This window comes from Cibotium barometz, chromosome 49 (genome assembly GCF_041138505.1).
Source record: "Cibotium barometz isolate CiBa-2024 chromosome 49, ASM4113850v1, whole genome shotgun sequence".
Classification (NCBI taxonomy): Eukaryota; Viridiplantae; Streptophyta; class Polypodiopsida; order Cyatheales; family Cibotiaceae; genus Cibotium; species Cibotium barometz.
Window position 1 is genome coordinate 24667495 of NC_141094.1, and position 24952 is coordinate 24692446.

The window sequence follows — 24952 nt, forward strand, 5'->3', positions numbered from 1 at the left end:
AGTGAAGCATTGCAATCATACACTTGTCATAAAAAAGCAATTAGAGAGATTTCAGTAGATTCCCCCAAAAAAAGACCAAAATTTTGGACTTTTAGAAAAACATAACATAAATTTCGAACCTTAGGAAAATAATCCTCGTAGAGAGAGACATTAATTAACTAATTCAGGCCAAATAAGCATTTAGGTGCTCTATTGACTATGCGGGCATCAAATTAAAGCACCCACGATAAAATAGAGTGAATAAGCACCCGAGAAGCATGCAGAAGATAGAAGAGAGACGGACATGTGTCGAAGACGGCCGTGAAAATTTGCAAGTTGCTAAATTAAAACATTAATTTGATGCTGATGTGATAAACTGCCTTTACGCAGACCAAAATTATTTAATTAAAATGCACCCCAAAAAAAGGTTTTGGGTGCATGTTGACTTTTTCAAGCATGAATCATTACATACTAAAAATGAAGTCTTAGAAAAATACTCTTATTTTTGAAAATCTCACAGAATATATTTACTGGAAATGCAAAAAAAAAACATTTTGGTGCCATATTTTATTTTATTTTCATGATGGTCTCAATTATGAAGAGAGATAATTTCTCAAAATTCCATGGGCGATCAGGCAAGTGAAAACGTTGATGTGTGCGTCCGTGGCGGCCCAAATGTTGACTTGCTAACGGAAAGGTGAAAGGAGATCGATTACCTGCCGAGAAAATGGACCCGATTTTTTAAGTATTTATAAAAAAAAAAAAACGAGGCACTTGGGTTAACTTGTCGGTCGTTTGTCCCAAAAGCAGCTCCAACTCTCCTGGATCCACCTACCACCATCCTCTCCCCCCTCAAAAACACACACACACACACACACACACACACACACACACACCCCACACCACACGCGCACATTTCCACCCACCCGCACACCTCCCTCCCCCTTCCTTTTACGCGCTGTTTGCTTCTCCAGTAAACTTCGCCTTTCCTCCGCCTCCTTCAGGGCCTGCTGCACATCTCGCTCACCGCTGCAGATCTGCCACACGAACGCACACGCTGCTCTGCTTGTCGCTGCCCTCGCTATCATGTCTGCCGACGAATACCAAGACAAGAATCTGGTCTTCAGAAAGCTCAAATCTAAGCCCGAGAACAAGGTGCGTCCTCTGTGTGTGTGCTTAGAGTGTTGTGTTTGCCTTACTATGTAACGGATCGGCTTCCACGCATGTATAATGTTTGCCTTACTATGGAACTGATCGCGTTACTATGCTTATGGGATCTGCAATCCCATTGTACATTCAAAGCCTCCTAGATATGGAATCTGGATCATGTTCTGAACATCGTTTGCATGAACACAAGTTCAGATAAAGTGTGCAGACGGCTATGCTATTGTCCGCATTTTGAACTCTGAACCATATAGAAGATTTCCACTGCGCACGGTGTCTCTGTTGTCTTTCTTTCTGTCATTGGCATGGAAAAGGCACTGTAACGTGGCATTTCCCTTTGAGAAAAAATGTGCGATAACGCACGAACTGAATGGAAGAGCAAGTGTATCCAGAACCTATTCATACCTGAAATTGGCGAGGGAGAGCCTTTTCTTCCTCACTGATGGTTGCTTAATGGATGGCCTTACTGATGTCGATTGAACAGGAAAGTAGCACTGGTCGGTGTGCAATGGTTCAGGCGACAGAGGCAACAACTCCTGGCATGGGGAACAGGCTGCGTGTGTCAGTTGCAACATGTTGGCCTACAGACTTGTGACTGATGATTGGCCCCGACAGGCACAAGTTCATGCTTGCAGAAGGGAAGCTGTCAGGACACGGGTCCGACTAGGGGGAGTCAGGCGGTTCAGGGGAGTTTGGACGTGTGGACGGCCAAGGAGTGTCAGGACACGGGTAGGAATAGGGGGAGTTGGGTGGTTTAGGGGTGTCCACATTATGAACCAAGAAGCTAGAGGGCCTAAAGCTGTTGACGGAGGCGTGCATGGGCAGGGGATGTCACTTGTTTATGCTCTCACCTGGCCAAATTATCTGTCTACATCCTAAGACTGAAGCTGTACCAGCGTTCCTATGGATCATTGTATATGGGGTCCTCCACTCTAGAAGAAGAAAATGTGCCTCCAAGCAAATCATTCTCAGAGTTTTCAGCCCAAATCGTCTCCTTCTCCTTATAAAAAATTATGCTTACTCTACCGCTCTCCCTCCCCAACCCTCCCCAACCTAATTTTCTATTGCTAGTTCTATGTCCCAAGTGGGTGTGCACATACTCTGGTTCAAAATTTCTCCATCCATGGTGCACTCAGTCAGTCCATGCTCTCTTGATCTAGGTGGTGGGGTGGAGATTTAAACCCAGATCCTATTCCCTGCTACAAAGTTGGTCTAACCACTAGATCGGCAACCCTTGGTTACGTGAGCACTTTTTGTTTCGGGGTGGGGGGGATCGTTTTTGGCAGAGGGGAAACTATACGGCCCTGCCATGGTGCTGTGAGCCGCCTGCAAACGCTAATTGGACCTTGTTGAAAATTATCCCTTGTTGTGTGAGCTGCATGCAAAGGATAATTGGACCTTATAAAAAATTATCCTGGAACCATTACCCTAAGATTATTGATTTGAAACTTGCTGCTGTGCTCGCATTGCTCATTGTAACCTGTACACAAACATCTAGAGCAGGTTCTTAGCCTTGCATGCAAATCGTCTCTGATTTCTTTCACAGTTTTAGGAGCTAGTAGGTCCCCTACATCCACAAATTGCCCCCTTGCCTCTAAAGTTTGTTGAGATGAATTGCATTCACTGCACCGACAATCCCTTTCTGCTAAAATTCTTTTTTTCCCAGGTCTGTTTTGATTGCAGTTCTAAGAATCCAACATGGGCCTCTGTGACTTACGGAGTATTTATCTGTCTTGATTGCTCTGCCATGCACCGCAGTCTTGGTGTTCATATCAGCTTTGTCAGGTATATGGAATACATGTGCTTCGGATTCATCTATGCTGATTACAATTTTGTGGATATATTTTTCATAAAAGTGTGGATGTTGGTGTGTGGTGTGGGGCTTGCAGGTCCACAAATCTGGATAGCTGGACTCCAGAGCAATTGAAGATTATGAGCTATGGTGGCAATGCGAGAGGTCTCACATTTTTCAAGCAACATGGCTGGATTGATGGAGGAAAGATTGAGTCTAAGTATACATCAAGAGCAGCAGAGCTTTATCGCCAGTTGCTTGCAAGAGAGGTCTCTCAATCAGGGACAAACGGAAGCATCACTTCCTCAAATGCAGAGTCCACAAAGACTCCTGCATTTGATGTTTTTTCAAATGATGATTTCACTGATGGAAAACCCTCATCTGAGAGTCTGGATATGGTGAAAACGGAGCCACAAACTACTTCTATGACAGCTGTTGCTTCCCATCCTACTTCTAATGGTGGGGGCAAGAGACCTGCTTCTCTTACTGCTAAGAAAGCAACAGGAAGCAAGCTGGGTTCTCTAGGTGTAAAGAAGCTTACATCCAAGGTGTGATTCCTATTCAAGTCTTTAAGCCAAGTTTATAGTCAAGTCTTTGAGCACAAAATAGAACTTAACAGGTGATTTGTCCTAAAATATTCTTGGTCTTTCTTTATTGTAGCCAAATGAGAATCTGTACAACCAGAAACCTATGGAGCCCCCTCAACAGGTTGCAGCCCCTGCTGCATCTACTGTAGCAGTCCAACCTTTCCAAAGCTCCCGCTTCATTTACACGGAGGATTCTCTGCCTTCAACAAACACTACCAAAATCGCTCCTGGTCCAAATGGTCACATTTCAGCTCCATCTGGTGCTGCTGATTTTTTTTCTGAGTTTGGAGGTTTTTCCAGCCTCAAAAAGCAGCCCATAAATGGCCGTCCAAAGGCACAGGTAAGTAAGGGCCGTTTTTTTTTTTCAAAAGTAGCCCAAAAAGTACAATATTAATCATTGGAGGTGATATAAGGTATCTTTTTACAGGTGGAGGAGAGTAATGAAGCACGGCTGAAGTTTGCGAATGCGAAGTCTATTTCATCTGCCCAGTTCTTTGGTGATAAGAGCAAGGCTGCTGATCCTGATAGTCAAGCACGCCTGCAAAAATTTGCGGTAGGGATGCACTTTTATCTTCCTGTAAAGCTGACAGCAGCTTCATTTCTTTTAAAGGGGCTTTAAACTCTTGGGAAAGAAGGGGTACCCATGCATGTGCATGCACCGTGGAATTGTGTAGTGTACACTTTACTCATATAAAAACTATTTGCATTGCTACAGAATTCTAATGCCATTTCCAGTGCTGATTACTTCAATAATGGAGATGGTGGAGATTTTGATGCTTCACCATTTGACATGACCACAAGTGATTTGATGAACAAACTATCATTTCAGGTATGCTTTTGCGAGGATTTTTGATGCAAAAGGATCTGGTTACCACCCCAGATGCATGCATGCAAGTGCTGAAAATAGCATTGGTTCTAAAACGAAGAGCATTTGGGCACAATATTTTGCACATGTGCATGCATACACGTAAAATACCATATAAAACAAAATAAAACACCAGATTTCCAAAATACCATATAAAACAAAATAAAACAGGTTCCCTGACCCAAGGCACTTAGCAAGGGAAGAGAAAATCCACCACTCAAGCTCAAGGCAAGGGGAGACCACCACCCATGTCCAAGTCAAGGAAAGATTCCAGTTTCACACCAGGCTTCTTATGTGGGTCTTGCAGTTAGGACGTAGTCTCACGTAGGCTACTAAGTGAAGCTTGCAGGTCAATCCCAATCTTACACCAAGTGAGGGTGCACTCAAGGTCAATACTCCCCGGTCTTTAACACCTCCAAGGCTCAATAGCTTGCAGGTCAAGCCCAATCTTACACCAAGTGAGGGTCAACACTCCCCGGTCTTTAACACCTCCAAGGCTCAATAGCAACAGGCAGGCTCGTACTGCCTTGCATCTCCGGAGGTTTGACAAAAACTCAATGCTTCTTCTTTCTATCTTTAGCAGTGCATTTTCCCTATCAACTACTTATTTGCTGAACTAATTCTTTCTGTTTGCTACTTCCCTTAGTGCTAGGCTTCATTATGGTTGAGTTTGCCCCTGCAGCTCTTGAGGTTTGACAGAAACTCAGTACGAAGGACTTTTTGTGAATATATGCTCTTATGTGTGCGTGTGCGTGTGCGTGTGTGAGCATATCTTGATACAGAGTTCTACACCCACTATTGGGCACTGATGACGTTAGTGGGGATGTCGTAGTATCTAGTCCATACTATGCATAATGGAGTTGATAGTTATATAGTCTTGTGGGTTGACTACCATGCACGTTCCTAAAAGGTGAATTCGGACATGTTCCTGGATTCATCTAGATATATAAGGCATCCAACTTAGGATGAGAATCTTGAAATTCAGCTGTTCACCTGATGTGTCTAGGGCTGAAAGTTTACCTTCCTTGGCATACATCATCCATAACACATGGATCTAGCAAAACTCATCAAACCACATATGGTAGGTCTTGGATTTGGTTTCCCCATCTAAAGATACCATCAATGCGTTTGCATTATTTGCCAATCTCTAACATAGGGTGCTCACCTTAGACTAACTGTTAGGACAGACATTGGAGTCAATTGTTGCACTTTTGGGTCAAAGTCTTTTTTAAAGTTTAGCTTAATGTTTGGTTCTGGCTCTTAAGTGCTTTAGGTCTAGAGTTTACAGTCCTCTGTGTTGCTATTTTGTGTTGTTGTTTAGTATCTCAGCTCAAAAGGTTTAAGTTCTTATTAAGAAGAAGTTTGTAAGCTTGTGTGTGTGTGTTTTTTATTTTTTATTTTTTAAAGTTTCTTTCATTCATATAATTGTTATGTTTTGTTTCTTGTTTTTTGTTTTTTGTTTTGTTTTTTATTTTGTTTTTGTTTATTTTGTTTTTTTTTTGGTTTGGTTTGTTTGTTTTCGGTTTTTGTTTTTGTTTTTGGTTTTGGTTTTGGTTTTTGTTTTTTTTGTTTGTTTTTGTTTTTTTTTTTTGCTTTTGTTTTTTTTTTTTGTTAATGTCTTAATTAAAAGTCTTCGTTTGATATTATCTTTTGATTTCCTCTCCTTAGTAGCTAGGTTTGTTAGTTTATTTATTTTTGATCTTTCAAATGCTTTGTTTTTGTCTTTGTCCTTCTTCACTATTATTTCTTTCTCAAATCTCTTAATTCGTAAGTTCAGATTTTTGTGACCTTATGAAGGTATATAATTTGATTCACATGAAAGCCATAACATGCTGTCTTTATGCAAACAAAAAGGTAACAAAACTTTGCATAGCAACACATAGCTGAATCTGCACAATATTTCCAGCCATTACACGATTGTAAAATAGTACTAACTTAGGTATATTTTAAATTAAGTGATCCATGGCACCACATGTAAAACTTTGTTTTCAGCTCAAAATCAGCATCTAATGCATTCCCAAACACTGGGGCTTCATGGCTATGTAGCATAAAGCATCCCAAAAGAAATCTTATGTAGCATACATGAAGTCTTTTCCATGCAAATGTGCTGAAGACACATCTTGCATCTCTTCATCATGCCATAGGGTACGCGAGAGGGAAGTTCGGAGTAGAGAGGTAACTGGGGAGAGGGTCAATGCACGAACATTGCAGGAACTTACTTTTGGCATTAGCCTTGGTTGTTCGGGTGGTCACACCAATTAGGGTTTAAACGAGGTGGATTTACGAGACTCAAGTCCATGTGTGCTCCCATGGCTACATCCCCTCTCTTCATGAGGTAGGAGATGGCTAAGTCTCTTGGTTTTGCCTCCATCTTCTTAACCAAATCAGAAAATTGAGTATAATTTGGATCAATTCGAGGTTGAAAGGCAATTGAGTGCTTGTTGCACCTGAGGGTTGTCTTTTAATTGTCTATTAATTTCCTCTTGCTCTTGGGAGTTGTCTTTAGAGCCTTTGGATCTCTTGTTCCTTGCGTTGCAAGGTTTCTTTTGGGTCAATCTGCAATTGGACAGCAATGGGTTGTCTGGAGTTGCACTCACATGTTATGGGGATTGGTCAGCCATCTTCAATTAATCCCATTCATATTTATCTAGCTTGGAAGAGGACTTCTTCCATCACGGTGGGGAAGGAAACCTCGGCTCTAATACCAAAGTAACCTCGATGGATTAGGAGTCCTTAATTTTGTGATTAAACAATTATGAATGAGACTAAGTACATAAAGCACAATACAACAACCATACACATGAAAAAGAAAGAGAACACCATGCTAGGGTGGTAACGGTCTGACCCTGCCCCAATGCAGACTACGTATCACCAACACACATGTTGGACACTGCATGAGAGATTGTTGCTATCATCACAGCCTGGCATATTAGGAAGGCTAGATGCAATGAGGCCATGGAGGGCACTTTGGTTTATGTTACAGACTGCATTTGCAGGATGTGGTGTGATATTATCCACACACTCATGGCCACTTGGGGCCAGGATTGAGGGATCGTGGAGGGCTGCAAAGAGAAAACATGGCCAGTTCATGAGAGTAGGATCATGGCATCTTTTTTCACTACAACTCATATAGGACCTTGCTGGCAGCACAAGGCACCAGATTGGTTGAGATTTCTCCCCTGCTTGATCTGAAATCTCTCCTTTTGTAATTTTTTTTCATACTTAATAGAAGTCCCTTTTTCAAAAAAAAAGTGCCCCAATGCCTGCCGGTGCTGCTCGTCTCATGATGTTCACACTCACTTGTTCATGGGGGGACACATAAGGCTTGAAAAGTTGATTGAATTCCAAACACGGCTTCTTGACTGAATTTTGGCACGCCTTGACAGTCTTGCAAAATGCCAACCACTTGTCAACAGACAAAGGCACTCACATGATCTTGTAGCCAGTATTTTTGGCATCACCGGCGCTACAAGAATGACCCACAACACTACAAGCAGCACAAGAAAACAAGGCATTCTTTTAGGATCAACTAGCCAGCACATGCAAACCATGAGTCCTGCATATGCATATGTAATTTTGAAATCTATTGTTCATAGATCTTGTAATTGACCACATGGTCGTCCAGTCTCACTGGACATTGGTGAGAGGTCAGGGTGTTAAGACCATATGGTGACATCTTCCCCCTCTTCTAAACAGTTGCCCTCAACTGTAAAATCCTCCTTACTCGTACTTCCGACTGAGGATTTAGCTAGATTCAACTTAGAATCACTTCGTCATCCTCGAAGTTCTTTCCAACTTAGGGTTCTTGACTTCAACTTAGAAGTATGTGGTATCATCTCCAACCTAGGAGAGGAAGCTGTCCAACTTAGGATGTGATCCCTGTCTCAGCTTAGAGACCAAAAACTTCCCCTCTTAGGGTGTCATGGCTTCAATTTAGAAGCATGAGAAATCTTTTGCAGGCAAGGCATGCAACATAGGATCATAATCTTGAAATTCAGCTTTTCACCTGTTGTGACAAGGCTGAAAGTTTGCCTTTCCTGGCACACATCATCCATGAATCATGGATCTAGCAAAACTCATCAAACCATATAACATATGGTAGCTCTTGGATTTGGTTTCCCCATCTAGAGATATGAATGCATTTGCATTATTTGCCAATCTCCAACACAGGGTGCTCAGCTTAGAGAAACCAAGCGTAATCTGATTCACATGAAAGCCATAACATAATGTCTATGCAAATAAAAAGGCAACAAAACTGTGCATAGCAACACATAGGCAAATCTGCATAATATTTCTAACCATTACATCATGATAGTAAGGTAGTACCAACATAGGTATATTCAAATCTACAAGTGATACATGGCACCAAAGCCTTGATAGTAAGCATGTAAAACTGCGTTTTCAGCTCAAAATCAGCATCTAGAGCATCCGCAAATACTGGGGCTTCATGGTTATGTAGCTACACATATCTACTCAAAGCATCCCAAAAGAAATCTTATTTAGCATATCCATGTACTGATGCATGTGCTAACATCCTTAGTTGGCAATGAATATTCAATCGTTAGTTTTACCAAGATGTTTGCCATGAGATGTGCAGCTGATCAAAGCCATCCTGTTGTCTAAACACTCAGAAGGAAATAAGGACTAGTTAGGTTTTTCTAACCTTATCTTTCTTCCATTCTCACTATCTTTGCTTTCAAAGAGCGAGTGAAAACTTTTTACATATAAGAAGCTTGACTAGCATTATGAAACAAAATCTGAGAGAGAGAATTTGCCTGATATATGTGTCGATGATCATCTTTAGTCTAACCTTCTTCAAAAAGAGGATGTTGAACTTCAGCTGAAATATGTTGGCTCTAGAAGTAATCAAGCAACCTTGAAAAGTCCATGGTATAATATCTTGAAGAACTCACAGCCTTACATCCCCTTGATGCTTCCTAGGCATAGAGGTTTCCTTGCTCTTCTAAGAGTTTCACACTTGCCCACCATTACCTAAATCCCCCATGTCCAGGCCACCAAACCCTATTGTATGAAATTGAAAAAAGTAAAGCTTATGAAGTATACTATGTTTTGAATTCTAACCTTTCTCATTTGCTTTTTAAAAAATATAAAAGTGAAGCTAATAGTTTCAGTATTAAATTGTACAGGCATCAGAAGATATGATTGCCTTGAGGGCCATGGCAGGTCAGACAGGAAGGAAGCTGACATCCTTTGCATCAAACTTTATTGCAGATTTACAAGACCGAATGGGTTAGAAAGGTTACCTCTTCAAGTGCAAATGCCTATTTTAACTGCTAAATAAGAGTGCTCCATCTTTTATTGGGTATATCTGCTGGCAAGTATCTTTGCATGCTGACATCCTTTGCATCAAACTTTATTGCAGATTTACAAGATCGAATGGGCTAGAAAGGTTACCTCTTCTTCAGATCGAATGGGTTAGAAAGGTTACCCTCCAAGCGCAAATGTCTATTTTAACTGCTAAATAAGAGTTCTCCATCTTTACTGGAAAGTATTCTTTGCATGCTTATTTATTGTGACCTATTCTTTATTTTTGGTCGAAGAAATGGTTTAGTTGAGCCGAGCTACTAGGGCTCAACCCTGGGTCTGCTTGTTAGCAGGCTTGGTCTCTTACCACTTGGGTAAGAGCCCGATCAAGTAGTATGAGGCTGATGGCTCCTTAAGAAGGTGTGGAATCTTTTTTGTACGTACTATGGTGTAAAACATTTATTTTTACCTCAAAGGCAATCACATTGTGGGGTTTGCTCACTGGGACTGCCTTCTTGCATCAGGTAGATGGATAAAGCTTCATGAGTTGAGAGTAAATCTTAGATTACCTTTCATCATTCTTTTGCTAGTTCAGTGTAGCATTAAGGTTAACACCACGTCTCGTCATTCTTTTGCAAGTTCCATTTATCATTAAGTATGCAAATGACCATATGTCTTGTGTGTTTGGTGAGCGAGTTAAATGTCTGATTGCGTGAATGATGAGAAAGTTGAAGCATGACACAAACTTTTGTGCCTCTGCATTTACGAAGGAAGGTTCTGATTGATCTTGTTTAAAATGCGTCTGTGTGTGTGTGTGTGTGAGAGAGAGAGAGAGAGAGAGAGAGAGAGAGAGAGTTGCTTTCATGTTCTGTGTAGCCTTCCTTACGAAATGTGAAATGCTTCTGCTGATTGGAATCCATGCCACCAATAAAATCGACTTTGCAACCTAAAGAAGTAAATGTGAAATCCTTCTGTTTCCTGGCATCCATGTCACTCGGTAAAGTCCATCTTTAAATTGTGAAGTACAAGCATGGAGGGAACGTTGATTTGTATTTATGAATTTTAGCCGTTAGGGCAATGCAATATGGTTTTAAGTGCATGTGTGTGTGTGTTGGGGGGCGGGGGGCGGGGTTGTGTGTAATAATTTAAGTTGTGGTTGCTCTCATGTCCAAGCTCCCTTTGTGAAAGGTGTAATAATTTACGTTGTGGCTTAGAATTACAGGGTGATTTACTCCCAGTCACTTCAGTCTTGAGTACCATAATCTAGAATGTAAAGTTGTATTGCTTTTGTTGCCAAGATGGGGACAAAGCTCTTGGATGTTGTTGGAATAATCGAGTATAGTGCCTTGTAACATACAAAAAGCAAACTCACACAAGCACGTCTTCAAGAGCTTGAAGGTCATTAGTGAAGACCCTACAAATAAAGCCTGTTTGAACCAGAAGCATCACAAGTAAAGTTGATTTTGAATAGGGTGAATAACTTGAGCACACTTTCTAGGAAGGCGTGATTGAAAGAAGTTGAAGCATTTGATAGCTCAATTTGAGGAGTTTCTACATTTGAATTACTATCCAAGTATTGGGTGCACTCAAGTTAGAGTTGGGGGTTTCCTGAGAGGTGGTTCGATATAGGAGTTGAGCTATCAATGTAGGCAATAATGGACGCTTGCTTCAATGATCCCTTGGGATTGAAGAGGCAATCCTGCCAGGATACTTAGGACACCTTCTTTAAAGTACTTTTACTCACAATCCAAAAAAATTGAGACATCAACAGTCAATTTTCAGAAAAACAAAGTTTTTGGTCGCATGAGTGTTGCCCATGGAGTTGGTATTTTTAGAAAATTCCTTCTGACATGCTAAGAAAGTCATCAAGGATGCATGAAGAGATGGGAAACCATCTTCAAATTGACAGACAGTTTGCACCATCGGGTATCACGAAGTGGTGAAGGCTCGAAAAACATCCGTCCTTTTCCTTGGCTCACATTCAGTCCCTTGATGTTCAGGTTGTGCTGAACGTTTACGGTGAGGATTAAACTTGATTGTGGCCACATGACCTTTGACTTGGTTTACCCTTGTTGACATGGTCAACAAGTTGATTGGGTTAATATCACCCCTCTCATCTATTGTAAAGATTTAGGCACTTTGTACCCAAGGTTTGATTCAATAAATTCTTGCAAAGGGGGAGGGGCTTGTTCCCCTCTTAGTGAGGTCTCGTTTCCCTTTTCTTTGAATCCTACTCTTTCATTATTTGTGATTGTTAATTAAGTCGGTTTGTTACAAGTAATTCATCAATTTTGTCACTTTCACGTGCCCTTGCGTTACGTGGTATCAAAGCTAAGTCTTCCATTGTCAAAACTTTCTTGGGGTGACATAATTTTTGGTATGGCGACAGATTACATTCACTATGTTAGGAGAAGGAGAGAAGAGAATTCACCAACATTCTGGAGGTTCTCGACGTTCTTTGATAGTGTCTTTTTCAGCCTATGAGAAGATTCAAAGGTACAAAGAGCTCGAAGCAGATCCATAAATTCAAGCTTTGATGGAGAGAAGAACTAAAGCTAGAACTTAAGTTAAAGTCTTTGAAGACTTTCTTACTCTCAGAAGGCTGCTGCGATTAATGGTGTTGATTTGCAGGTGAAAGCCTACCTCAACATGAAATGAGTCTTTACTTCAGAAAAATGAAAGACCATGAAATTTACTTCACCCACCATTAGTAGGGGAGGTAGTCAAGGTGTAACCTTGAAGTCCCACCATACCCAAGATGCCTCATATTGTCTTGAGAATCCTCATAAGGATAAGGAGAAAGCCAAAGAACCACAAATGTGGCGATTGTTATGCCGAAAGGAGTAGCGGTTCATGAAGGAACTTCACAAGTAGCTGCCAAGAGAGAGTTCAAGCTCGGAGAAAAGAGTGTCAAGTTTGATGCTTTTTATGGTAAGAGAGATTCTCCAAAAGTTGTTTCTTTCATTAGGCAATTCGAGGCTCCTTTTGGTGGTGAAGATTATTTAGAAAAGTCCAAGATCAAGATGGTGAGAATGCACTTGAAGGATGCTACCTTGAACTAGTGGCTCAAGATTGTCCATGAAGAGACATGGAAGGATATCAAGGAGATGTTCAATAAGAAGTTTTTACCTTCATCCTTTGAAGCGGATGTACAACAAGAATGGGATGAATTGAAGCAAGGGGAGAATGTTGAAACTTATATCGATAAGTTTGTTGCAAGCTCTCTCAAATTCACCTTTCTCAATGAAATTTCCTCAAATATGGAGATGAGGAAATTTATCCGTGGCTTACATCCAACTCTTTGATGGGCGGTCAAGATGACAAAAGCGGACACATCAAAAGCAACTCATGATACAACCATAGAAGTAGAAGGATTGCATATCCCGTGGACAATTGGGAAGTCTTACAAAGAAGAGTCCCAAAAAAGAAGAAGGCCAAGGTGTTTGACCAAAAGAAGTCAGAACAACAAGAGCAGAAGCCGAAGGATGGTGGTAAACCACCTTTGCCATCCAGAAGGAAGCTAATGTATCAATAGTTGGCAAAGTATACCAAGGAAGGAAAATGCTTCAACTGTGGAGAAAAAGGATGGTGGTAAACCACCTTTGCCATCCAAAAGGAAGCAAATGTATCAATAGTTGGCAGAGTATACCAAGGAAGGAAAATGCTTCAACTGTGGAGAAAAAGGACATATGGTTGGACAGTAACTCAATAAGCAAAAGGAGGAGAATCAACCACAACCTCAGGTGAATTCTCTCCCTGAAGAACTCATGCAACTAAATGACATTCCCTCAGAGAGGAGGAAGTTGTTTATGGCTTGAGGCAAGGTTGCCAATCAACCTATTCTTATCCACTTTGATACTAGTGCTACTCACCATTATATCCATCCTCGGATCATTGAAGCTCTCAAACTACCTAAGGAGAGGTTTGACACTCCGAAAACATTAGGCGTTGCCTTTGAAGGCATGTAATCTTAGATCACCCCAATCCTCGAGAAACTTAGGATTGAGATAGGGGAGTATGTAGACCATGATAATTTTGTTATGGGAAATCTAAGCCATTGCGATGTTGTACTTGGTATGCCTTGGAATAGGAGAGTTGATCTAGCCATTCATTGGGACTGAAGCTTTAGATTCCCTTTCAAACGCAAGAATGTATCTTTTGATGTTGGAGTTGAAGTGTCATGTGCAGGTTGATCCCAGGACTAATCTTGAAGGGCAACAAGATAAAGAATTAGCTTAGAACCAGATCATGAGAATTTTTTTCTATTGTGGGTAGGGAATGACTGGTGGTAGACAAGGGGTGCTGTTGATGGGGCCAGCGCATGAGTGAGAAGAAGACTTGTCGGCTGTGCAGCAAGAACTTGAGTTTGTCGCTGACTAGCAACAGTCGGCCAATCCGCTAGTATATTCACAAGGCCTATTTAAGGCAAATATGCTCATCGTTTTGATTCATTCAGTCCAGTCATGGATTGGGTCATAGACTAGGTGTAGTTAGGTGTTTTCTATCTTTTCTAAGACAACCTATGGCTGTAGGACTTATATTGCATTTTTGTATATTATGAATATACTGAATACTCAGCTATATATATATATATATATATATATATATATATATATATATATATATATATATATATATATATATATATATATATATATCTTGCATGTGTAGAGCTTTCGCATGTGACATTGGTATCAGAGCTTCTTGTTGCTGGTGGTATGAGGACCATGCAACATTGTTTTAGCATCAGGCTTAGCAAGGCTAAATGATGATTCAGTCCCAGATGAAGGTGTATAGGTCCAAGAAGGTACATAAAAGTACACAAGTACAAGGCCCAAGGTACATGAAAGTGTATAGGTACGAGGCCCAAGGAAAGGAACACAAGACATGGAAGAAATTCCAAGGAGGTTGGTTAGTGGTGTTCCACAAGACCTAAGGGGAATGATAGTCTTGTGAATCGGGTGCCACTTGGGGCACACCAAGAAAGGCTTTTAGGCAACGGTTCCAAGATAGGATGATTCTCCAAGGCGTGGAGTGAGAGTGCCAGACTCAATACTCAGGAAAAGAAGACCAAAGATATTGTTTAGGGATAGGGCATGAAGGGAAAGGGGACAAGATGGAACATATGCATAGATCTTCATCAAAGTTAGAGTAGATTTGGAGACCGAGTAGGGTTTCAGGGAAAGGGTTGCCAAGAAGGGAAGGATGATAGGAAGACTCCGTGAATAGACAATGGGATGATGCCAAGAGCAGAAGTTGGAATCTTGTTATCAAGTTTAGTAGAGGGGGATGTCATGTGCAAGACATATGCAGGTTGATCCCAGGACTAATCTTGAAGGGCACTAAGATGAAGAACTAGCTTAGAACCAGATCCGGAGCATTTGCTGCTATTGTGGACAGGGAATGACTGGTGGTGGACAAGGGGTGCTGTCGGTTAGCACATGAGTGAGAAGAATACCTGTTGGCAGCAAGCAAGAACACTTGAGGTTGTCCAAGATGACCTGGATGACCAGTAGTTGGTCAGTCCACTAGTATATTCACAAGGCCCATTTAAGGCAAAGATGCTCATCATTTTGATTCATTCAGTCCAGCCATGGATTGGGTCATTGAGTAGGGGTAGTTAGGTGGGTTATAACTTTTCCAAGACAGCCTATGGCTATAGGACTTGTACTACCTTTTGTACACATTATGAATATATTGAATACTCAGCTCTCTCTCTCTCTCTCTCTCTCCTTTTGTCTTGCTTGCGTTTTGCATTAGGTTGTTCCAAGATGGTGTTTAGGGCTGAAAGAAGACTCCCATAGCTTGTGCATGTGACAGGAAGGAAAATCTAATCCCATGATATCCTATGTACAAGTTTCCAAAGCAATGAAATCATTTGTTTCCTCGTACTTGGTTATTGTAAAAGACTAAAAATAAAGAGTCTGAGCCTAAAGAGTCCCTCTCTAGTTTGGATATGGAGAGGACTGATTTCTTAAAGAGGTATGAAGATTGTTTTGCACATTCTTTATTGGATGAACTACCACCAGAGAGGCCAGAAGATCATCAGATCGACCTCATTCCTGGGAATTCGCCTCCAAACCGGCCACCTTACCGCATAAGCCTAGCCTAGCAAGAGGAGATTACGAATATCCTATGTACAAGTTTCCAAAGCAATGAAATCATCTGTTTCCTCGTACTTGGTTATTGTAAAAGACTAAAAATAAAGAGTCTGAGCCTAAAGAGTCCCTCTCTAGTTTGGATATGGAGAGGACTGATTTCTTAAAGAGGTATGAAGATTGTTTTGCACATTCTTTATTGGATGAACTACCACCAGAGAGGCCAGAAGATCATCAGATCGACCTCATTCCTGGGAATTCGCCTCCAAACCGGCCACCTTACCGCATAAGCCTAGCCTAGCAAGAGGAGATTACGAAGCAGGTAAATGAGCTATTAGAAAAGGGTTTGATTAGGCCTAATTCTTCACCCTTTTTCTCTCCAATATTGTTAGTCCAGAAGATGGATGGGTCTTGGCGCATGTACATAGATTATAGAGCCCTCAACAAGATTAATATAAAGAACATGTTTCCATACCTAGGATTGATGATATCCTAGATAGGTTGGATGGATCCAAAGTGTTCAATGTAGGATAGACTTGAAGAGTGTCTATCATCAAATAAGGATTGCTCTAGAGGATGTTCGCAAAATAGTGTTGTTTTCCAAGAATTGAGAGAGCATAAGCTTTATGCAAGTGGCAAGAAGAGTGAGTTCTTTCTGTCAAAAATTCACTATTTGGGCCATATACTGTCCAAAGATGGGATTTAGATGGATCCAGATAAGGTCAAGGCTATTATGGAATGGCCAGAGTTCACTAGTGTGCATGAAGTTAGAAGCTTTTTGGGACTATGCTCTTACTACATAAAGTTCATCAAGTGGTTTGCATGGCCGGACCATTGCATGATCTGACAAAGAAAGTAGTGGTGTTTAGGAGGGCCGAGATGGAGAAAGAAGCTTTTGAGGCTTTGAAGTTTTATGCCTGTAAAGCATCGATATTGATTGTTCCAGATTTGTCAAAGCTATTTATTGTAGAATGTGATGCTTCACGAGAGTGTATTGGTGCAGTCTTAAACCAAGAAGGGCATGCAATTGCTTATGAAAGCAGAAGATTACAAAATTCAGAAAAGAATGCTCCCACCTATGAAAAGGTAAGGGAGAGGGATGGAACCTGCCTCCTACTTTGTTCTTCAAATTGATCATTGTCTTACTAAAAACTTTTCCATATGTGAGTTGGTATGTACCAGATAGCTCATAGAGCATGAATTGTGATTTGTATATCTTTTGAGTAGCTAATTAAGCTAAAATTCTCATTTCTATTTATGGGTGGCCATTGGCAGAACACCCAAAGTTTTTAGTCGAGTGGTCATAGACTAGATGCCCAGATGACTGGTTTAGCACTTGGGTGGTCAAACTGACCAGACCACCCAGCTGAGTGATGAGTGGTTTCAAAGACAAAACTAGAGGCTCAAATCATTTGAACAAACCATAAACAGGTGAATCTTTACAAAGAAGCCTTCTTGGACCTAAAGCATGGACCTCCTAGAATCGGATTTTCGCAAGGATCAAGAGTTACTAAAGCACCTTTGTCAAATTCTTTACCATTTGGGATATTTTTAGCATAGAAGGTTATGGAAGAACATCTCTGAAACTAAGACATGTAGCATCTAGAATGAGACAAGTGTCCCTACACTTGTCATTTCACCTTACACTTGTAAATTTAGCTTAACACTTGTCAATTAAAGTAGCCACTTGTTATTTGGAGCTTACTCTTTCCATTCTAGAGCATTGAAGCCTCAAACCTATAAATTTGAGCCCTCCCTATTCATTTGGAACACACTTCTTATCTATTGTAAAGATTAAGGCACTTTGTGCCCACAGGTTTCTCTTTACTTTGAATCCTACTTTCCTTCATTATTTGTGATTGTTGATTAAGTGGGTTTGTTACAAGTAATTCATCAATTTTGTCACTTTCACATGCCCTTGCGTTATAGTTCGTCTATTGCTCTTTTCACTTTGGCACACCAATGTATGTTAGTTTTTCCATGCATCTTTTATTAAACCATGCTTGTTTAGGATTAAGGGCCTAAATGATTTTTTTTCAAGCGGTAGGTTAGTTGTACTTAGGAGTATCATAATAAAAAGGTTTAGATTTTTAGTTCTTAACTTTTTTCTTAATTATCTTCATCACATTTGTTGATTTACAAAGGTTTGGTATGTGAATACCCTCTTGCAAGCAAGCATATGAACACCTCTTTATAGAGTACCCTTCACACCACAATTTTAAAGCACTAAGGTTTTAGAATTCTAAAATAAAACTTTATCTTCTCTCCATTATGCAAGCTAATGATGTGTGGCGTAAATAGGTGTCGCTACTTTGGACTGCTGACTATGGACTTGTGCCTTCTTGTGCTTCTGTGCGGTTGAAGGCTACTCGTTGTTGTGCTGAAGAGGTTGCTTCTTACATTTCAATGCTGTGGAGCTCTGATCTATGGGTAGTGCATTGATAAAGCACTGTGTCAACGTCTTTATAAGGCTTTGATAATAAGTCTTATACTAAGGCTTTAAAGCCTCAAAGCCTTAGGCCTGCTGTGTGATCGCCAAACTCTTAAAATGCTTTGCATTAATTAATTAGCGACGTTTGAAATGTCATGTAATATAATATCAAAGGTTGCATGAAATTCTAAGCTTAGTTTTGCTTGTATCTCCTTTAGAAAATCCAAAATTTTTGCCTTATTTTTTGGACACCTGTGGCTCTGCATCATGTGGTTCGGGTCATGCTGTCTATCTTTCTCGAAGGATATGGCTCACGAGGAGGTCCTTCTCTCTCTCTCCTCTCTCCTCCTCTCCTCTCTCTCTCCCCCTTCACAAAACTACTGCAACCCCCATGCAGGCCTCTCTCTCTCTCTCTCTCTCTCTCTCTCTCTCTCTCTAAACTGTTTTGCGACTCCTCTCTTTGGCTGATACGACATAGATGCTCTCTTTGGCTGATACGACATAGATGGAGAGGAGTTGCTCCTTTTGCCAAGGAGCAGGAGGGCGTTAGGAGGGGCTAGCTGCCCTAAGTGAGGAGCAGGAGGGTGGGATGCAGGGGCTAGTAGGAGGGGGGTGACGAGGGCAGAGGACGATAAGGAGGAGGGGATGGAAGGTGTGATGGCAAGGACAAGGGAGGGAGTGGGCCTGGAGCGGATGGCGAGGGGACACCTATGATGCGGGTAGGAGGACGAGGAGGAGGAGGGAACGATGGTGAAGATGAGGGAAGGGGTGGCCTGGAAGGAGGCCTTCGTAAATGTATTAAATTATGCCACGTCAATGGCAAAAATTAATACATTACAAATCTTCATCCATGCACCTCTACTCTTAGGCGAGTAGGGGGGGGGGCGGATGTAGTCTCTTGTTTAGTAGGGGCATGATTGAGTATAAATACATTGAGCATTTATACTCAATGATGTTATTTGCATTCAAAATGCAATTTATGGATGCATTCAACCAAATTTGGATTGAAGATGCATTGGCTCAAGAGGTGAGTCCATGCAATGGGAATACCTTTTTGATATAAGTTAAAGACAAATAAACTATACGTAGAAATTATTTACACGTAAAAAGTAACATGTATTAGTAGAAGACAATTGTAGTAGCAAGAATGAGAAGGTAAAGAATAGAAGCGCATGAGAGAATAAGAACCTTGTACATGGTGCCAATTGTGGAATCCATTATAATAAGATTCAATGGCCATGCTTATTCCAGTTTTGCAACTTTCACATGCCTTGGATTCCATAGATAAATGTTTTTTGATGCTTAATTCTTGGATCCATGTAGATAAAGTAACCGTGTGCATTTTGCAAGATCCAAACACAAAAAAATGTAACCCTTATCTTTGTCATATTGGAAGAAGTAACTTTTGTGCAAGATTTAGAACATCAGAGAAAGACACAAAATTTTATCGTATAGCCATGGAAGCTCCTTCTACCAAATGCAGTTGAGCAATAGCAACTTAGGATGTGGGAAGAAAATAAGTGGATTGATAACATCTTCTAATGGAAACTTAGGATGTAGGACGAAGGGGAGTGGATTAATACATCTTCTATTTGTGATGTGATTAGCTCCATTGCTATCTTAATAAATCTAGTTTCACATTATGTCCACGCAATGGAACCGACAATTGTGAATATACCCAAGGGGACATGATATTGTGAAAACATTATTGTAATGTGCTATTTGAGCTATAGTCATTCTACAACTCATTATCTTTGGAAATAGGTGTTTCATGTGCCATGTGGACCTGTAACACCATATGCTTTCACCCTTACCTAATTTCATTAGCTTCGTCCTCTATATATTACTCTATCCATTTTTTTTAATCAACTCAACCTCAATGCTTACATTTGCTCATGTGCTCATGAAATTGTATGACCTATGATAAATGTCATGTGGAATGTATTAGAAGGAAAGGGCATGCACCTTGATGTTATGCCCATGTGCTCATGAGTTTGTATGACCCATTATAAGTTATGCCCCTACATTCATGGGTGGTCAAACTTTAATTATGTGCTCATGATTGGATTTACATAAGTTGTGCTTCCCTATTCTTGGAACATTGATGACCTTCTCCATGGTGTTTCATTTGTATCATACATGTTTTGTATTCTTAGCATTGATCGATGCAATTTAATCATTCTCCCCCACCCATGAAAAAAAAAACTTTCATGATGCATGTACTAGGAGCATGGAGGAATGCATGAAGCACATGTCAAGGTGAGCAAGGAAACTAACCAACGTATAGATTGTAAATTTGATTTTTTTTGCTATTTTAACTTGATTTTATTGATGAATCTTGCCAAAAGACTTAGTTTCCATGTTTTTTCAATTCCAATGCAATATGATATCACATAAACTCTTCACTTGCTAGTAATGTTATCACCCTTATGATTGATAGGGGAATCTAAGTCTAAAAGTACCAAGTTCTCTCTCTCTCTCTCTCTCTCTCTCTCTCTCTCTCTCTACACACACACCCATGTGCACGTGTGTGTGCTCAAGGCAACAAAATTCCAAGCTCAAGGAGTTTGAAAACATTACTAGATTTAAAAAAGTTGTTGAAAACTAGCTCAAGCTTGCTAATTTTTGGGTCTTTGTTTGCAATGCTAGTGAGTGCCTGTTTCCATGTGGGAGCAATCTTCACCCTTGAAAATGCAATGCACACAAAAGAAAAAGCAAGTAGAAAAAAGCTAGAGTGCTTGAGAGCTTTTTAAATTCCTTTTTCATTAGTGTTGGTACACGTGGATAAATGAAGTGTCAAGTTTCCCTCTGTTAGTTTGAGGCTCCTTAGGTTGAAAGGCTAAACAAGCTAAAAGTGGAAGCAGATGCCTCTTGTTTGAGATCACCGACGAAGCATTTTGAGTCCCCGTGTCTTGTCATATGGCTGCAGATGTGCCAGGGCATATCATCAGTTTCCTAATACCTACTTGTCATCAGAGGATGTATAGAGGGTCTTAACTCAATTTCACTGTTCATCCACATTCAGCCACCATGAAAATCAACACACAAGCCGTACAACTGAAAAAAATCAAAGATTTTTCACATCATAAATCTGGCAATTGTCTGGCTTGATATTTGCCAATGATATCTATCTAAAGATGCTCCCTAAACTCAAAGGGTCAACCCAACAAAAGGTTAACATTAAGTTTCATGTACATACCAAGCTGATTTCCTCATTATTTCTCTCCTTGTTCCAATGGTGCCTTCATAGGGACCTCTTGTTACACAAGATGTTGAAGCTGAGAGAGAGAGAGAGAGAGAGAGAGTCTACGACCACATTGCAAGTAAAACAAGTGGTTTCGTACCCGATTTCACAACCATTAATAATATTGTGTGGCACCTTGAGGGCAAGGAGGTCTACACCAGCCTTCACAGCACTAGGTCCATCAAGGCTCTAGGTCTACACACAAATGTCTCTCTCTGTCAGATAATAGATATATCTCTGCACTAAAGTTTACAAATCATTCACCAATGAAGGCATAATCATGCAATATATTTTTTCCACACATTATTCATATCACTTGCTGTAATGAAGGTCTCCTGTTGATAACCATGATTATTCTGAAAAGGTATTTTTGAAAAACTATTCAAAAGGCTCCCGATGCAACTCTTGGCTATGCTGCAAATGCTAGAATACACAGAGAATATTATGGAAGGTGTGGATCATGTAAGTTTCATTGTTAAATTAATGGACTTAAAGCAAGAATTCAATCCACCTCAAGAAATTCAAGGAGGTCGTGGAGTTCCCGTCAGATTGTGTCTCCCAACCTTCGGCCTTCACGGGTTTTCTGATAATACGTGCTCATATACCTCCTATCAAGACTTGGATAAAGTTCAAATGGAATCAACTGCATCTCCTGTGAGGAAAATCTACTTACAACTAAAGTAGCCTGACTTTGCGGCGTCCACAAGATGTCGGATACCCGAGTGCTTTGTTGCGAATGCAAGGGCCAATGGAGTTAGGCCTCCCTTGTTGATCCTGGTATTGATGTCTGCCCTGTGCTTCAACAAGAGCTCCACTACCTCTTTATGCCCTGCCTCTATAGCACAATGCAGTGGGGTGTACCCTTTCTCGTCCTTCATGTTGATGTTAAACTGATGATTGAGCAGCAGTTTGACCACGTCCACATGACCCTTGAATGCTGCACGGTGCAAGGCACTCCAACCGTGCTGGTCGGTCTCATCAGTGGCAGCCCCTAACAGTAAACAGTCGTGGACTGTTTTCAAGTCATTTTTCCGCGCTGCTTTCTGTAGCATATGCTGTAGGTGCATGGAATCCAGCAGCTCAGAGTGCCCATTCTCACGTGCCACATCATGGGGTGTCTTCTTTTCATGGTTTCTGACATTGATGTCGGCCCCTTCTTTGAGAAGAAACTGTACAATTTCTTCAAAACCTGCAGCTGCAGCAATGTGTAGAGGTGTGCAGCCGTCCTGGCACTGTCTATTGAAATCGGCCCCACCTTGAACCAGCCTCACAAGCACCTTAGAATGCCCAACTGTCGCAGCCTCATGCAAAGGTGTCCTCCCTCTTTCATCAACAGCATTCTTATTGGCTCCTGCATCAAGTAACAGCTTCACAATGTTGGAGCGATTCCAAGCTGCAGCCGCATGAAGGCATGTCCAGCCGCACCAGTTCTTGTGCTCGGTCTCAGCACCGGCATCCAACAGAGCGCCAACAATCTCACAGTGACCAGCCAAAACGGCCTCGAACAAGGGCGTCTGTCCAGTGTAGTCCTTGTCATTCACATTGCATTTGCTGGCTATTAGCGCCTTGACTGCCCCGAAGTTACCTTGAACAACAGCAATGAAAAGAGCCGTCCGGTCTTGATGGTCTCTAGCATTTGCATGTGTATCTCTTAAAACCTCTTTCACACACTCCATAGAGCCATTGACGGCCAATCTCCAAAGTACATGGCTTCCGGTAAAGACAATCTTCAATGTGGCATCAGTGAAGACGTGCTTCTTGCGCGTGCCGAACCACTTGTTCAGATCCGCCTGTGTCCCCTTACCAGTGGGAACCATGAGGCTTTTCACATGGAGTTTGTCATGGCTATGGGGAAGATTCTCAGGAAAACTGTTCTGGGCAGTCATTTCAATCTCGAGGAGATGTTCACCAAGGGGCGGGATGATGACGATGGCTTGTGGGTGGACTCTGTACTTACTGGGTGCTGTTGTGAACACCTTAAATGCAACAGGCATGGTGTGCATCAAATTCTGAAGCCGGATTTTGGCATAGGCCTTCTTGCCTAACTCAAAGTTGAATCTCACCTCTCTAGGGGTCACCACAAGAAGTCGGTCCATGGTAGAATGTGATCAACAGGCCACTATGCAAGAACCCATTTCTGCTGCATGGTCCTTGACTAAAGACTGAGGATCTTATGCAAAATCATGAAAGCCTGGAATTAGGGTTTGGGAACTGAGCATAAGTGCTTGAAATCAAGCCAGGCTCAGCTCTCTGGTAGCTTAAAACAATAGGGTTTCAAGAATAGCCCTAAAATCTTGAGAGAGTCAATTTATGGTTTCTGACAAGATCAAACTGCTCTCAAAAGTCCTCCTTAGCTCTCTGATCACAGCTGCTCATAAATTAAGGCTTCATGACAGCTTGAATTCAAGCTAAATTAGAGAATTGTGAAATCTTGAAATCAAGGGTTTCATTCAAATTAAAATCAGGGTTTCTGTCAGAACCACAAGTGCTTTTATTACAGAAGCATAAGTGGCCAATTACCAGCAGTTAATGGGGATTACCGAAGCTAACATGGAAAAGACAGACGATTCTGAGTTTAAGAATTGGCCAAAACCATAACAAGCAAAACAGAAAAGGTACCTCCAAGTGCAGCTCATGAAAGGACCCAGGATCTGCTGCAGAAGAACGCTTGTGGAGAGAGAAAGACAGAGAGAGAGAGAGGGGGGGAGAGAATCATAAGAATTGTTCTCGTCCTTCGCTTTGTTCTTCCCTTTCCAATTCAAGAGAAAAAACAACCTACCAATGGGAGGGCTTTGGGTTCAAAAACAAATGGGTCCCATCCACAAATGTACAAATGTACAAATGTACAAGGGAGTATCTTGAAAAGTGTGTGTACTAAGAGAGAGAGAGAGAGATGGGTGTGTGTGTGTGAGAGAGAGAGAGAGAGAGATGGGTTTGTGTGTGTGTGTGTGTGAGAGAGAGAGAGAGAGAGAGAGAGAGAGAGAGATGGGTTCGTGCATGCATGCGTGCACACACATACACAAAAACGCTTGTTTAGGAACTCTCTCTCTCTCTCTCTCTCTCTCTCTCACACACACACACACACACATGCATGCATGCATGCAACCTTGTTACCTTTGTTGTTGAAACTCAAATGCATATAGTTGCCTTTACTAGAACACTCATGATAGTCAAACCATTGTCTTTCGATTCAAGAGTCTAGAGTCACCTTAACCAAAGTATGTGTTGGCAAATGGGTATGTAATGATATAATTTTGTCACTTCAGTTAATACACATGTCATTAATTCATGAGTAACTCATGTCTAGAATGCCAACAAAATAGCAATCACATTTTTTTCTAAGGCCCACATGAAAAAAGAATGTTTAGATTTAAAAATCTTTTCATTTTGCAAGTAAATCTATTTTAGATATTGATCCCATGGGCCCAAACAAAGCATGCCTTAGAATTGCCACACTTTAAAGTAGTACTATCTTTTCTCTCTCAAAATTTACTATGTTATAGTGATGCCGTTTGGATATAACAAAT

General features: G+C 41.1%; 2 protein-coding genes across 3 annotated transcripts; one reads left to right on the forward strand and one right to left on the reverse strand.

The window, feature by feature from the left end:
* The first annotated feature begins 742 nt into the window (after nucleotides 1-742).
* Nucleotides 743-10153, forward strand: LOC147610416 (putative ADP-ribosylation factor GTPase-activating protein AGD9). Of its 2 annotated transcripts, none has more exons than XM_086786526.1 (8): nucleotides 743-1134; nucleotides 2810-2928; nucleotides 3033-3483; nucleotides 3596-3862; nucleotides 3950-4075; nucleotides 4238-4351; nucleotides 9535-9646; nucleotides 9771-10153. In XM_086786526.1, exons 1-7 carry the CDS (start codon nucleotides 1066-1068, stop codon nucleotides 9640-9642), a joined length of 1254 nt encoding a protein of 417 aa, XP_086642652.1. In that variant the 5' UTR covers nucleotides 743-1065; the 3' UTR covers nucleotides 9643-9646; nucleotides 9771-10153. The 2 variants fall into 2 exon arrangements, with proteins under 2 accessions (XP_086642652.1, XP_086642653.1); XM_086786527.1 differs by having other exon boundaries at nucleotides 873-1134; nucleotides 9535-9637.
* Nucleotides 10154-21745: 11592 nt separating this feature from the next.
* Nucleotides 21746-24184, reverse strand: LOC147610417 (uncharacterized). The gene has a single exon (XM_086786402.1). It carries the CDS (start codon nucleotides 23519-23521, stop codon nucleotides 22091-22093), a length of 1431 nt encoding a protein of 476 aa, XP_086642528.1. The 5' UTR covers nucleotides 23522-24184; the 3' UTR covers nucleotides 21746-22090.
* Nucleotides 24185-24952: the final 768 nt, after the last annotated feature.

What these genes read in the sequence shown, in the direction of transcription:
- LOC147610416 (XM_086786527.1), top strand. Translation starts at nt 1,066, where the DNA reads ATGTCTGCCGACGAATACCAAGACAAGAATCTGGTCTTCAGAAAGCTC. An exon ending in TAAAGAAGCTTACATCCAAG is followed by an intron (nt 3,484 to 3,595) that starts GTGTGATTCCTA and finishes TCTTTATTGTAG; the next exon opens with CCAAATGAGAATCTGTACAA. An exon ending in TGAACAAACTATCATTTCAG is followed by an intron (nt 4,352 to 9,534) that starts GTATGCTTTTGC and finishes TAAATTGTACAG; the next exon opens with GCATCAGAAGATATGATTGC.
- LOC147610417 (XM_086786402.1), bottom strand. Translation starts at nt 23,521, where the DNA reads ATGGACCGACTTCTTGTGGTGACCCCTAGAGAGGTGAGATTCAACTTT.